This window comes from Cetorhinus maximus, chromosome 14, assembly GCF_964194155.1.
Source record: "Cetorhinus maximus chromosome 14, sCetMax3.hap1.1, whole genome shotgun sequence".
Lineage (NCBI taxonomy): Eukaryota > Metazoa > Chordata > Chondrichthyes > Lamniformes > Cetorhinidae > Cetorhinus > Cetorhinus maximus.
In genome coordinates this window covers 23,839,605-23,856,103 of record NC_135892.1, presented here as the reverse complement: position 1 = coordinate 23,856,103, position 16,499 = coordinate 23,839,605, and the positions used below count along the sequence as shown (strand labels likewise).

Sequence of the window (16,499 nt, the reverse complement as noted above, 5' to 3'; positions counted from 1 at the left end):
ACCCATAAAAATACAAGTATAACTTGCTTAAACTATCTCTATTTCCTAACATCTGGCACTGACACACTCTGGCATATTCTTCTCTTTGTTACTGTCATATTCCTTCAGTTCATCTATAGGAGGTGTCTACTTACATACCAGAAATGACGGAAAGCTGTTCAGCCTTGTTAGCCTGAGATCCAAGACGAAGGTGCACCAAGTCCTCAGAGAGTTGCTCTATGCTGATGATGCCGCACTAGCATTCCATACCGAGGAACACTTCAGTGACAAACGGACAGACTCTTTTACACCTGTAAAGAGTTTGGTTTGACCATCAGCATCAAGGCGACAAATGTCTTGGTCCAGGATATTGCCAAACCGCCATCTTTCAGCACCAATGTAATGCTCGAGGTTATTGATAGCTTCATGTATCTTGGCTCCACAATGCCCAGCAATCTGTCACTTGATGCTGAAATCAACTCTCACATCATTAGAGCATTAGCTGTTATGTCCAAGCTGAGTGAGTGAGTGAGTGCGGAACAACAGCAACCTGAAAACACCAAATTGCAAGTCTACTGAACATGCGCTCTCAGCAGACATCTCCACCTGTGGTGAGCCCTGGATAATGTATGCTAAGCAGGACAAAAGGCTGAACAGTTTCCACCTTCACTGTCTCAGATGTATCCTCACCATTGCTTGACAGGAAAAGTTCACCAACTCAAGGTTCTGGTGCATGCTAATACTGTCAGCATACACTCATTGGTAAGCCCACAATGTCTGCACTGCCTCAGCCATGTTCATCAGATGGAAGGTGGCTGTCTCGCAAAGACTTTCTGTATGGTGAATTGGCCACTAGGTCATGACCTAGTGTTCATACCTCCGCTCCAATGACAACTGCACCTGAGATATGAAGATCATGGACATTGACATTGACAACTGGGAGACAGCTACTGACGGCCATGACCTCTGGAGGCTGACTTTTCGAAGGGCATTGGAAGAGGCCAGCAGAAAATCTCACCTAGCCGAGAAAAGGGCCCAGAGGAAACTGAGGCCAGCGAATCGTGTACCTTCTCAGCCCACTGTCTTCCTCTGCAGCAAATGTGGCAGAGACTGCCATGCAGAGAGTGGGGTCTCTGAGCAACACCAGGTGATGCTTAACACAGAATTGACCACTACAACATAAAGCATCATCTGACGAAACAGAAGACTGCCACCATGCCTCTTCCATATTCCATAACTGCTCCCGTTTGTCTTTTTTCATCCACAGAGGCTCACTATTGTTGTTTGTTCTATCCTTTCAGTGGAATATATTTTCCTGCACTCTGTTGGAACAGTTTAACATGTTTTCCATTGTTGATCTGCATCATAGTTTGCCAATATTGTTCCAAAGAGAAATCATTTTCGACTCAAAATGTTAACTCTGTTTCTCTCTCCACAGATGTTGTCAGGTCTGCTGAATTTTTCCAGCACTTGGTTTTTATTGCCAATATTGTTGCTCATTTCACTTTGCAAGTTTCTATTCTCAGTCCCGCAAAATCAGTATTTCTCCAATCTATTAACCTGGTTTTCATCATACTTAGGTCCTTCTTCATTATTATCTTGAACTGTATTATATTATGGTCGCTATTGCTTAGATATTTCCCTATTTTGCTACAGCTGTATAGGACATTGGTGACACCACAGCTAGAGTACGGTGTACAGTTTTCGTCTCCTTATTGGAGGCAGTTCAGAGTAGATTCACTTGGTTGATTCCTGGGGTGAAGGGGTTGTCTTCAAGGAAAAGTTGAGCAGGTTGGGCCTATATTCATTGATGTTTAAAGAATGAGGAGATCTTACTGAAACAGAAGAAGATTCTGAGGGGGTTCGACAGGACGTTTCCTCTCATAGGGGAATCTAGAACATTGCGACACAGTTCCAAAAATAAGGGGTTTCTTATTGAAGATGGAGATGAGGAAATTATAACTACATGGCACAAGGTAACGTATTGGGAATGAGTCTCACATCTGCAGCCCCCTTTAAAAAGCCACTGCAAGCAATTAGCATTTTCCGGCAATCTTTGGTTGTGTTATGTCAATTTCAAGTTTCTTTTCCCTCAATAATTGTTTAAACTGAGCGCTGACAAACATGTCAGGATACTGACTTCCAGAAGTCCAACTGTGCAAAAAAGGGAATACACACAAATTTATTCTGCAACACTAAGCTAGCCATCAGATAATGAATGGCTTAATTCACATATACTTCATATTTCAGTGATTTTTCCAAGCTAACGCGCCTTCTCATAAGATTAGGGTTCCAAAGGGTCACATTGGACTCTAGATGTTAGTTCTGTTTCTCTCTCCACAGATGCTGTCAGACCTGTTGAGTTTTTCCAGCACTTTGTTTTTATTTCAGATCTCCAGCATCTGCAGCATTTTGTTTTTATTCTTGTATGCCCATCCTTGCTTTAATGAAACGTAGATTGGAGCCCCTCAGCACATTAAAGACACACCACTTTATACAGATGGCTAATTCACTAACTGTACCCTTCCAATACCATACCTTTCACAGTGGGCATTGAAAGTCTGTATAGAATATACAAATATAGAACAGACGGAGGTATGCTGGCTGTCCGAGATATATTTAATAAATTTCTCCAGCCTGACAGTCCAGAAGAAGCTATAATTCAGTTACCACACTTAGGCTTAACAAAATAACAGCTTTGAATTCAAGAATGAATTTTAAGTCTAAATCAAAGGCACAGTTACGGGTAAGCAATGCAGACATGTACATGGCAGAGTTGGAAGAGAGTCTATTTAACATCTGTCCCAGGTCCCTATGTGTTACTAAAACCATTTGGATGACATATGAGGTATTTGGACACTCGGAGGAGCAGAATTAGAAGAATTAATCAATATCCTCAATAATCATCACTCCCCCATTAAAACCACAACACACAAGCAAAGCATTAAATGCCTAGACCTTTCTGACATTGGGGTTAAGGTATATTGTTTGAATAGAGGGGAGACATAATAGACTCGATAGGCCAAGTGGCCTCCTTCTGTGCTGTAAATGACTATGACTATAGACAGTTTTTAAATTGGCACAAGAAAAGAAACAGGCATAAGCTAGCAACAAAAGTTTATTTATTTTTTAAACAAAACTAACATACATTTCTCCACACGAAAAGCCAATCACCTTAAACACACCTTCCGCAGACTGGTGAGATCACAGCTAATGCGTTTTTATTGTATATGTACAAAGCTGGAAAATTTCAACCAGACAGTTATTATCCTAGGAGAGAAATAGCCTGTGAGTGGAGGAGCAGATCCTCACAGATTCTGTCTCTCCCACGAATGAAGTTGACTTTTCTCTCATTGGTCGCCTCCACGATTGAATTGTCCATTGAATTTTGGGAGTTTGAGGGTGAATTCGCCTGCTGCCCCAGCATATTTTGACCCTGGTTGTGAGAGCAGGTGGTGGGTCTTATGAACAAGATTATGAGCTTGGAGAAAGCATGAGGAGAGATAGGAGAGAAACTATAGAAAAATGCAAACTCAGGTCTAGGGCAGAGGATAACTTTAGAGGAAGTTGGTAGGCAATTGTAGGGAGGGAGAGGGGTGACAAAGGCAGCTGTTTGGATGGTCTCAATCTTATTAACAACAAATTCCATGAGTTCCTCATACTTGTTGTTGGAGATGTGGGTGGATAAGATGAGGAGAAACATTTAAGATTGTTCTAGGGTGTTTCTGGAATCACATGCAGTTTTAGCAGATGAGCAGGATCCAACAGTCCTTCATGAAGTCCACCCTGATCTGGTGGTGAATGGTTAAACCAAGGTGTCCATCATATCCGTTCAAATCTGTTTCCTTTGGATTTAAGAGAGTGGAAACAAGGGCCATACCATGGGAATGGCCAGAGTGAGAGAGTAATTATTAAATTGGGTATTGAAAGTTGAGGCGAGAGTGTGGTTGAGCAAAGCAGTAACTGCAAAAATATAATGGTAAACTGGGGTGGGGGCCAAAGGCGCAACAGATTGGAGTCATAAATTCGTAGGGTTGGGAGGGAGAAGGTGGCTGTGGGTGGAGAGCAATATAAGGAAGTGATCAGAGGTGACCTTACCAGTGATTGATATGACGAATTCAAGGAAGTGGCCTTGAGTATGGGTTGGGGAGTTTATCTGGAGGAAGAAATGAAGGGAGGATAGGAGGGCAATATACTCAGCAGAGAGAGCATGATGAATTGATATTAACACAGGTAATGCTGTAATAAGATTTCCGTAAGAAAACTTTTAGTTAATTGTAGATATTTCAACATTGGGAGTTTAAACTGGAAATGCTTACGTAGCAGTTTTCAATGGAGCTCATGATAATTTTAATATATTATAACTGTCGATGTAAACAAAAATATAGGTTCCAATGCGTCAAGAAAAATACTGTGTCTAGTCCAGGATTTAACAAGTATTTCTAGTAAGTGCATACCAAGACGTTAATACTTTACAAATATTTTTATATTCCAAATCAAGAAAAATTGATGTGGAATACTGAACGAGGACTGCCACTAATTTTCATAGAATTAAAGCATTCATCAACACTGAATAAATCTATGTTTCTCATAGCGCTGAAGAAGGGTCTTATGGACTCAAAACTTTAACTTTGTTTCTCTCTCCACAGATGTTGCTAGACCTGAGTTTTTCCAGCATTTTCTGTTTTTGTTTCAAATCTACGTTTCAGTTAACTCCAGACCATTACCAGAAGTGGGCTGCCAACAAATGTCATAACGAGTTCCGGCAGAGTGCTTGCGACAGTTTTCTCAACATGACCCTTGTATTTATTCAATGGTACATCTTTGACCTATTTACAGGGGATCCCAGGCTTCACTTTGCTAAGTGGTGGTCGTTAGCTGTAGGCAACAAAACCCTAAATTTAGGGGACAGCAATTATATTTCTGTCTTTGGCATAGCACCTAGCTTTCCAGTGCAGTGGAGAAAGTGGAGATATTAACAGAAGCAAACTCAAATAAATCTGTTGTATGTCTTAAATCATCTTGACATTAAAAAATACATTTTTGGAACACAACAAAACTTAATTAAACCAAAAAAGATGGGCACCCTGACAAGATATAATCCTTCCATATTAAAAACTGCCTGCCATTTCCAGCAAATTTACTTGTCTTAATTAATACATAGCACAAGCAGACAGCTATGCTTTTTAAATACAAATAATGCATTCAACCCAAGAAAGTATATGGGCATCCTGACAAGGTGCAACTTTCCTTGCATATTATGAACTGACCACAACATTCTACAAGGAGAGTTCACCTGAATTTTCAATAGTTTATGCAGCCTGTTTGTTCACCAAAATTAATATTCATATATTGAATTCATTTTCCTTTGTTACAAGTAATGAGGCTGTGCGTGACTCAACTATAACATTAAATCAGCAGCAGTCGTTCTATTGTGCAAGATGTTGATTTGCATGTGATTTTCGCACAAAACTATTCACATTTAATCAAGAACAGCCTGTTCCTTTTCCTTTGCTACATGCAGGAATTAGGTAAGTGACAAAAAACTGTTCACCTAGATGTTGCATGAAAAAGCTCTGCTTGGTAATCATGTAAATAGAATGCTGTATAGAATAAATGGACTCTTCTATTATTTGTAGTTTTTCAGGACAACTATTTTTTTTAAACACCTAATCTGCTCTATTCATCTTAGGAGAATTAGAGTTGCCTTGAATGCTCAAAATAACCCTAAAGAAAAGGGAAAAGAACAAGCTGTGCTGTTTAAATGTGAATAGTCTTGTGTGAAAATAAGATGTAAAATAGAAAGTTGCATAATAACAGATCAGATCAAAGCTCTGGAGCCCTGTCACAACCAGATGTGAATAGTACTCGAAAATTAAACGGAAGGAGAAGGCTCCATGAACATCCCCATCCTCAATGATGCCAGCGCCCAGGTCGTGAATGAGGTAAAAACAAAGCTGAAATGTTTGCAATCATCTTCAGCCAGGTGATCCATCTTGGCCATCTCCTGAGATCCTCATCATCACAAAAGTCAGTTTTCAGCCAATTTGATTCACTCAATGTGAATATCAAGAGATGTGGGGAGGTGGTGGTGTAGTGGTATTGTCACTGACCAGAGACCCAGGGTAATGCTCTGGGGACCCAGGTTTGAATCCCACCACGGTAGATGGTGAAATTTGAATTCACTAAAAATCTGGAATTTAAAGTCTGATGACGACCATGAAACCACTGCTGTCCTTACTTGGTCAGGCCTACATGTGACTCCAGGCCCAGACTCTTAAATGCCCTCTGAACAAGGGTGATTAGGGATGGGCAATAAATGCTGGCCTAGCGACACCCACATCCCATGAACGAATATAAATTAAAAAAGAGATGGCATTGTATGCAGGAAAGGCCCCTGATTGTTGTGAAGACATGTAATCCAGAACTGTGCCTCTAACCAAACTGTTCCAGTACAGCTATAACACCTACCTGGCATAGTGGAAAATTGCAAGGACACACCCTGTCCATGAAAATCAAGAGAAAGTCAATCCAGCCAATTACTGCCCCATCTACTCTCAATCATCAGCAAAGTGATGAAAGGTGCTGTCAACAGTGCTTTCAAGTGCTCAATAACCTGCTCATCAAGTGCCAGTTCTGCCAGTGTCATTTTGTTTCATTACAGCCTTGGTTCAAACTTAGACAAAAGAGCTGAATTCCAGAGGTGGGAGTGACTGACATCAAGCAGCCCTGATAAAATTGACTTGCCAGTCAATGGCAATCACTGACTAGAGTCATACCTAGCACAAAGGAAGATGGTTGTGGCTGTTGGGAGCCAATTTTCTTAGTCCCAAAATATAGCAGCTGGAGTTCGTCAGGGCAAAGTTCTAAATCAAACTATCTTCAGCTGCTTCATTAAAGACCTTTCCTCCATCATAATTTCAGAAGTGGAGATGTTCGCTGATGATTGCAGTGTTCAGTTCCAGTCACAACTCCTTGGATAACGTAGCATTCTATGCCTGCATGCAGTCACGCCTGGATAACATTCAGGCTTGGGCTCTTAAGAGGAAAGTAACATTTGTATCAGGCAATGACCATCTCCAACAAGAGACAGTTGAATAACCTCCCCTTGTCATTCTATGACATTACTATCGGCGAATGCCCCACCAACAATCCTGCGGGTTTCCAGTAACCAATAATGCTATACTTGCAAGTGCAGTTCAGATGCTGGACGTTCTGCAGTGATCAACTCATGACCTTACTGCCCAAAGCCTTTCCATCATCTACAAGAAACACCAGGAGTGTAATGGAATATTGTCCACTTGGCTGAATGAGCACAGCTTCAACAACACTCACATAGCTGAATAGCATCCAAGACAAGGCAGCCACTTGGTTGGCACCACATCCACCACCTTAAACATTCACCCCTCCACCGCCTATGCACTCTGGCTAATGTGTTTACCATATACAAGATGCCCTGTAGCAACTCACAAAGGTTTCTCTCAAACCTGTGACCTCTAGCACCTACAAGAGCAAGGGCAGCAGGCACATGGGAACACCAACACCTCCAAGTTCCCTTCCAAGGCAGACACCTTGGGAAGTATCTGTTGCTTGCTCATGGGAAATTGGAGCAGGAGAAGGCCGTTTGGCCCTTTGAGCCTGCCCTGCCATTCAACTAGATCAGAGCTGATCTACCTCAACTCTATTTTCTCATACTATTCCCAACTAACTTGATACCTTTAATATCTATAAATCTGTAAATCACTGTCTTGAATATACTCAATGACTGAGCCTCCACAGCCCTCCGAGGTAGAGAATTCCAAAGATTCACCACCCTCAGACTGCAGAAATTCCTCCCCATCTAGGATACAAATAACAGTTCTTGAGCCTGGACAGTGTCAGCGCAGAATAATGCCAGGAAAACCAATCCCTATAACCCTTACAAAAGCAAAATACTGTGGATGCTGGAAATCTGAATGAAACACAAAGTGTTGGAAATACTTAGCAGGTCTGGCAGCATCTGTGGAGAAAGAAACAGAATTAATCTGTGACCTTTCATCAGAATTTGATAACCCTTAGTAGTCTCTCCCAATCAGCATATTGTACATCTGTTCCATTTAATTTATGGAAGGAGAATCATTTGCAGAGCTTTGTGGAAAGGGCAAGGGAGTAGGACTAACAGATAGCTTTTTCAAAGAGCTGACACAGGCAAGATGGGCCTAATGGCCACAGTCTGTGCTCTATCATTCTATATATGCTCTCTTTTGCCTCCTTGCTCCGGTAGTAATCACATCACATTCGATTTGAACTTGTCATCTATTCAAAAAGACTTATTTTTCATAATCTGCTCACATTGTTTTAAAAAAATTGGAAACATGATATAGTGAGAAACAAAGGACTTGCATTTATTTAACACCATTCATGACCTCAAGACATCCTAAAGCACATTACAGCCAATGAAGCACTTTTTAAGTGTAGACACTGTTGTATTGCAGGAAATACAGCAAGACCCTATAAACAGCAATGCAATAAAAATTAGATAATCAGCATTTTTTTAGTGAAGTTACTTGAGGTATAAATATTGGCTGAGATACCTTTGTCTTTTCCAAAATAATGCTGTGGGATCTTTTACATCCATCTAAAAGGACAGATGGGGCCTTGTTTTAACAACTCATCAAAAAAATTAATAATTTTGCGTACAATTCCCTCACTGAAATTATTACATCTGAAGAAGAGTCCCAAAACCAACCCTTGTGACACCCTGCTTGTCAATGCTTTGCAGTACCAAGAGTTCTTAATCATGGTTACCTTCAGTTTTTTGTGCTACATCAATTCGCCACCCAGTGACATATTTTCTTATTCTATAGCTGTTAAGGCATTGCTGCTCTATTTATGCTTAGAATTTTCCATATAATGAGATAAATATTTTTGTAATAAAACAGCACTGTGGGTGTACCTACACCACATGGACTGCAGCAGTTCAAGAAGGCAGCTCACCACCACCTTTTCAAGGGCAATTGGGGATGGGCAATAAATATTGGCCTAGCAGTAATGCCCGCATCCTGTGAAAGAATAAAAGAAAATGTGCATTTTATTCAAGGTGCAACCATAAATATTTCCTAAACTAAACATTAATTGGCCAGTGTATATTTAACATTTTCTTTTTCTATGTTTTAAAATTATCTTTCTCCCATCTGATGATCTGCTTACAGGCTTTTTAATATCACTTCACAAATGACAGCAAGTCTAAGTAACATCTTCAAATGAACCTTCACTGTGGGGAGAATCAATTAGTCCCCAACTGAAGCATCTTTCCTACAGTCTGGGACAGTTCTTCTATATTGTCCCTTCTTACTATTTCATATCACAAGATATTGGTAAACCAAGGTACTTCTGTTAACTCCTGGTATTTCTTAAATCAAAATATGAAAACAACATTGTCTTATGTACAAATATATCTTGATGTGCAACTGTTACTTAAAACAATCTTAAATGAGTCATAGTTCCTAAATACTGTCTTGTATCAACAAGAGACATTTTAGTACAGCATGTTTTGAGTTTCTTTGGCACTTTAAAACAAATCACATATAAGCATTGTTTTACAAACCAAACATTTTGAACGTAGCAGGGATAGTAAAAGTATTTTTCTTTCACCAATTATATATGTGCAGAGTCTTGGAATTGAACTCTTACTATTGGCATCTAACATAATGGTTAAGCTGTTCTGGGTTAAGAGCAATGCTGGTTAAATGCAGAATAAGGCTTCCTTAATCGTGCCTTCATCGATGTGTGCCTAATCCATTTTCATAGCATTTCCCCTCCCCCATCAACATTGCTATTTCCATTTTCCACAGTAATGGTGGTCTTGAAGTTTTGTGCTGTGGGTGAATACCCAATTGGGCCTGGATTCAAGCTGTCAAGGAACCTTAAACTACAAAATTATAAAATTTAACTTCCAACATACTTATTAAAATGTAATTGGTAATATTGTGTGGTATATTTAACATTTGAAAAGCATGTAGTTAAAGATTTAGATATTAAGTGCAAAATTTAATGTTTAACAGTTTTTTTTATGCCTTAAGCAAATAAGTAGCTGATACAGAGCTGGCCATTTGGCAGATGTCCTTCTTTCACCTCAAGCCTCCAACTTTTCTCATGTCTCTTTTTTTTTACTTCTATAGTTAATAATGTATTATATAAGATAAATGAGGAAAACCATTTTAAACCCGCACAACAGACCTGTTTTATAGGAAGAAAATTGTAAAGTAAAAGTTTTTGCCAAACTCAATGCTCTATCTCCAAACTCCTACACACGCTTCTTCCTTCAATTTTAATGTTCTAATAATATCTAGAATTTCTGCTAGGCTCCTTGTTTAACATTATTTCCTTGCACCTCAAAATTGTAAACCTCTTGCTTTTATCAAGACTTTCTTCCTCCTACAATTCAAGATTTAAACCCAATCTTGATATATTATCTAAAGACTATACCTGATTCACTCAATCCGAGTGAAATTCTGTACCATTAATAAGAATTGAAAGGCTGGAAATACTCAGCAGGTCAGGAGAGGGAAGCAGTTAACATTTCATGTTGATGACCTTTCATTAGAACTCGAAAAAGTTAAAAATGTAACAGGTTAAAACTAGGTTAAAAACAAGCATAAAGGTCATGGATTGATTACAAGGAGGACATAAATTATAAATGCAAGAAAGCAGCACTGCAATTATACAAAACAGTGGTCAGGCCTCATTTGGAATATTATAAGACATTTTATGGTCAGATGTGATAGATACACATGTATTCTTTATTCTTTCATGGGATGTGGACATCACTGGCAAGGCCAGCATTTGTTGCCCATCCCTAATTGCCCTTGAACTGACCTTGCTAGGTCATTTCAGAGGTCAGTCAAGAATCACATGTACCAGACCAGTAAGGATGGCAGATTTCCTTCCCTAAAGGACATTAGTGAACCAGGTGGATTTTTACAATGATATAGTTTCATGGTCACCATTACTGACACGAGCTTTCCACATTTATTAACCAAGTTCAAATTCCACCAGCTGCCATGGTGGGATTTGAACCAATGTCCCCAGAGCGTTAGCCTGGGTTTCTGGATTACTAGTGCTGTGACATTACCACGGCACCATCACGTATGTGATGAGCATTGGGGCTGGGGGTGTAGACAATGCTGGAAAACACCTACTCTGTACTACGATTGCAAAGTCTGGTCCTTTAGAGTCAGGCTGTCCTGGAGTCACTGAAGGTTCTCTTGGGTTTGCAAAATCCTTCAATATATCTTAAGGAGGGTAAGATTTTCTGCATGGTTATTCCCAAAAATGTGGTCATCACTGATGCCCAAATAAAATGGCCACATCTGCTACTTTGTGTGTGAGATGGCCCATTTTTGGGGGGGCTGTTTGTATTGCATGCTGTGTTTTGCACTGGGATTTTTTTCACCTATTAGCATTGAAGAGCTTAAATCACTATTTAAGCACCCCAAGCTGGTATGATGGGCAGTTCTCTTGCTCTTGAAGAGCTAAAGGACATGGAAGAGAATTCAACAAGAATGCAAAAGAGGCAGGTCCCATCAAACCAATCCACAAAAACACCATCACGCTCAAGTACCACATATGCAAACCCACTTTTCTCCTATTATTGAAATTTGCCCCTAAACAAAGGCGTTCAAAACATTCACTCAGTGCATGCCTGTTATAAATTAGAGTCTCCTTTCACTTTCCCAATGCATTCAGTTGCTGACTACAACTCGCTTGTATCTAGTTTTAACTAATGTTTGTTTTTTTGGTTTTGAATTTGTGCTACTTATTACCCCTAGGATGGTGTGGCCCAATATTCTACATACACACTCGAGATGCCAATGATGGTGCCATATCTGAGACCTTCCTGGATGTTTAGATATGTCCTTACAGGGCAGTTCTCTTAACAGACTCCATAAATTGGTGTTCAGAAAGCAGCAATCATTTGTTAGCTCTGTCCCTAGAATTCTGTATCTAAGATAGCCATGAGCTGGCTCTTCATGCAGCATATCCCTGCTCCCCTAATGCTACCTCTTGTTGCGCTTTCTCACTCAGCATGTTTGATGTGGTGTTCCTTCCTCAAAATCCAAATCCAAATCCTCTGACATGGATGTGTCTGTAGCTGTTAGAAATTGATTCAGTGATTTTATGTCCTGCAAGACAATATCACCTTGTGTGACTGAGGCTGGCAACTCCTTAGGGACACTGATAGAAATACAATAGGCACACTTATGATAATGGGATGATCAACTGGCTGTACAGGTGACTTGCCAAAAATATAGTACACTTTGATGCCGAGTACATTCTAAGTTTGAGAATAAAGAATTCAGGAGTGCCTGAAAAGATCAGGGGAGAGACAAAATAAACACCAATGATGGGAGGCACAGATGGCTTTTCCAGCTGACCTTATCCATCTTGCTCTACTAATTCCATGCCCACTATTAAGGATCATTTCAGCTAAGTTAGATGTGTTTCTTTGTCTCTCCATTCTCTTTTGTACTTTTTCCTACAAACAGAATTATTGAAGTTGTGGAAGTCAGAATCACTTAGACATAACAATACAAGTAACCAGCCTGTCTTCCAAAACATGCAAAGTGTAAGAGAAAACTTGATGGACCAAATTACCTACTCCTGCTTCTATAACGATATCATTTAAATTACACAGTAATAGTTATTTAACAAGGGAGGTGCTTCTTCTAAAACCATACATATATTTTCCCATCCTAGATAATCAGTTTGGAACTTAAATCCAACAACATTATTGCAAGCCAGATGGAAGAAAGATTTAATAAAACAAACCGAACATAAAATTAAGAACTGCTGGAGAGTATCGCCCCTGCACTATGGCAACCTCTCCTCCAGCACTTGTATATTTACATCACTCAGCATACATAATTCATGAACTAAAGCATAAATTCTGATTCCCTAAACCATTTGCCCCCTTTTGAGATGCTCTTTAAAACCTAACTCTGATCAAACTTTTGGTAAACCGTCTCCTAATATCTCTATCTAAAGAAATGACCAATTGTCCGTCTGCATTCCTGTCAACTTTAGGACGTTATACTGTGGTATAGGCGTTATATAAATTCTAATTAATGTTGCTCTTTTTCAGAAGCCGAGATGGCTGATACGGTCCATTTTCTCTTTATTTGGATCTTCCAGTTTGTAGCTTTTAAGAAAGCACAACCAATGAAATTTCGTGTGGCCACCCGGTTCCGTACCACTTAGGCAGCACCGAAACTAAGAGGGCCTTTAAAGAGCTACGGGACTTGCAGTTTGTCAGCACCTGACTGCAGTGGAAGAATATTACAAGCCAATTCCGATCAAACTACTCACTTGACTAGAACTGTCCCGCCAATTACAGTCCCCGCGATCGATAGCGGCAATATATACTTATTCATTGTTCTCGCTCTAGTCACTAAACGACTGCCGCCACAATCCCGATTTAAAGGCCAGTCACCGCCGGATCGTTAAATTCAACTGGTTCAGGAATCGCCGCTGGAAATCGACCAATCAACTCCGCGAACGCAGCGCGCAGGCGCGTTTGGGGTGTGGATCTTCGCGCAAGAGCGCCGGCGCAGAGGGAGGTGCAGTCCACAGTCAGGTCATTTCCCAGACTGCATTGTGACCTCTACCGTTCCACTGGTTGCTCTCAATCAGCATGCGTCACCACATATAGATTTAAAACAATACATCGAAATTCAGGCGATTCATGTATCTGGAAATAAACCTGTGTGAAAGTGCTTGGAGTTGTGCACAGAATTGTTAAGAAGAAGGCCATTCGACCCGTCATGTTCATACCAGCTATCTGCAAGAGCAACTGAGCTAGCCCCACACCCCAATAGCATAGCATTTTTTTCCTCTTATAATTATCGAATACCCTTTGAAAGCTATGATTGACTGGACCTCCACCATTCTCTCACATAGTACTTTCCAGATCCTAACCACATGTGGCTTGAAAAAGCTTCTCCTCATGTCGCCTTTGGTTCTTTTGCCATTCACCTTAAATTGGTCTCTTCTGATTCTTGACCCTTCCACCAAAAGGAACAATTTCTCCTTATTTACTGTGTCTAGACCCCTCATGATTTTGAAAAACGCAGTCAAATCTCTTGAGAAATCGACTTAGCGATTCTCAGCAGCCAGACCCTGGTGTTCAGCTTCAGTCTGGTTAACATAACCGGTCAAGAACGTATCCTGGAGTCACCCTGGACTACAGCCTCACTTACTGCAAACAACGGAAGAGGGTTACGGAAAAAAATCAAGATCAGAGTAAACACTATCTGGAAACTCTTGTGTACTCTTCCGCAGATAGTGTGAGCAGATAGCAGCCACACATAATGCTTGGAAACTATCCTTAACACATGAATGTGAATAATCAGTGGTACTCTGAAATCAATTCATGTACAATGGCTTCCAGACCTGTGCCAGAAAGCTAAAAGACTGAAAGAGTTTGACTGCATTGAAGCCAGTCCAGAACTGCCAATCTGAAGACATTCAGATCCTACTGAATATGTGCCCCAAATCACACAACCCTTTTTGGAGCTCTGCAAATGTTTTGAACAATGCAGGTTATGACAAAAAGCACCACCCCTGGGTTGACATCAATGTTGCCAACCAAGATTTGGTGAATGATCCAACAGTACAGCATCAGAATTCGACCTCCCTCAAAAACAGTGACCTACACTCAACAGAATCCGCACTCTCCATACAAGGGCACTACACCTCCTCTACAAATGGAATTTCAAGGACAGCTCAGCAGGCTACTGTGGTCACCCAGATCAGACTGTTCACCAGATTGTGAATGTGAATGGCCTATGAAAATTTGCTGCAAGATTCAGGGCAATCCACCTAACCACACGCAGTTCTATAACTTGGCTATTTATCTTGGACTTATATCTGTAAAGCTGCAAGATGTCACACGCAAAAAGAACAGTTGTTTGTTTCAGTTTGTTTTTCTATTGCCCTCTCTGCATTTCTCATTATTTCTGCCTCCCTTTATTTCTTTCTCTTGATGGCTCTCACACACATTTCATTATCTCCATATTTCTCTGCTTAATTGTCTTTGATTCATCACACTCTTTCTCTCTTTTTATATATATTCTATCTACTCTGTTTCCCCTCTTTCTTCAATCTGCTCATTGCTTTCCTTTTATTTAGTCTATTCCCCTCACCTGCCATTGAAACCTAGAAGCTGATTTAAAAACATACGTAGTGCATGCTTTTGACACTTTGAAGTCTGGCAGACAATTTTTCCATGCACTTTAATAGTGCTAGGTGCAAGATGTTTTTGACAGATAAGACAATCCATAACATCAATGACTGAGTTATTGAATATATTTGAATCAAGTAAAGCTTTACAAGTTTTTTTTAAAAATAATATGATGCAAATTGTTAGACAATGTGAATGTGCATGGTGGTTGATTATTTTCTCAATGTCTTAAGACAGTGTATTTCATAAGAAGATAGTATATTTTAAAAAAGTAAATGCAAATAATTTTTTTGGTGTAAATCTCCAGCAAAGTTGATAGTTTTGTTAGAACTTAATGCCAAAATACCAAGTTTGGTGGAGCAAAGACAGGTAAATGGAGTTAAGGTGCAGATCAGCCATGATTTAATTGAATGACTGAATAGGCTCAGTTGGAATTGAATGGCTTCTTCCTGTTCCTGTCTTCCTTTGAGTAACACTGAGGGTTGTGCATATGTAGATACTCTAATTGTGGAATTTTAAGAGCCTGAGAAATGTTGGCAATAAAATACTGTGCTGAAACAATAATAAAAAAAGGAAGTATCTTGAACCAAAATCTCTCCTGTAGACTTTACTTCCCCTATAAAATGACTCGGAAGTTTCTCCCAACTGATAAAATAACTTTTGAACTGACAATAAATGTGTTGCTCCCATCAAGCACAGACACAGTGAGAGAAGACAACCAAAAAGGAAGAAAATCCATTTTTGTAGTACCTTTTACAACCTCAGGATCTCCCAAAATGCTTCATAATCAATTAGTTTGAAGTGTAGTCACTGTTGCAATCGAGGCAAACACAATAGCCAAGTTGTGCACAGTGAAGTATCACAAACATCAACGATTTAAATAAATTATCAGATCATTTGCATTGGTGATGTTGGTTGAGAGATAAATGTTGGCCAGAAGAACTTGTTGATCTTTTTTAAATAATCCATGGGGTATGTTCCATCCACTAGAACAGGTAGACAGAGCTCAGTTTAACATGAGATCCAAATTGGATCTCTGACTGGCTGCACTCTCAGTACTGCATACAAGTTTCGATCTAGCTTATCTACTCAAGTCCTAGGGTGGAACATATAACCTTGTGACTGATGAAAGAGTGCTGTCTTTAATACTTTAATGAACTTAACATAAAAATTTAGACCAGCGAATCTGCTGCCTTGTCACGTCATATGGCAAAAAATAAATCCACTATAGACACCTCTGCATTACCAACTGAAATTAGTTTTAAAGGTGCTTATATTTCACCTCTTTTCTATTTTTCCT

At 39.9% G+C, this 16,499-nt stretch overlaps 1 protein-coding gene across 10 annotated transcripts in view; it reads right to left on the bottom strand.

The window, feature by feature from the left end:
• LOC144689528 (retinol dehydrogenase 13-like) overlaps positions 1–13,524 on the bottom strand; it is a 75,375-nt gene extending 61,851 nt beyond the window's left edge. For 2 of the 10 annotated variants that reach the window (XM_078556693.1, XM_078556683.1), the window contains exon 1: positions 12,396–12,493. In XM_078556693.1, coding sequence (XP_078412819.1) covers positions 12,396–12,478 — 83 coding nt within the window. In that variant the 5' untranslated portion in view covers positions 12,479–12,493. Of the gene's footprint in view, positions 1–8,914; positions 9,021–12,395; positions 12,494–13,326 lie in introns of those variants that run through there. The other 8 variants (XM_078556685.1, XM_078556689.1, XM_078556686.1 and 5 more) reach the window with 8 other exon arrangements.
• Between the last annotated feature and the right edge of the window lie 2,975 nt (positions 13,525–16,499).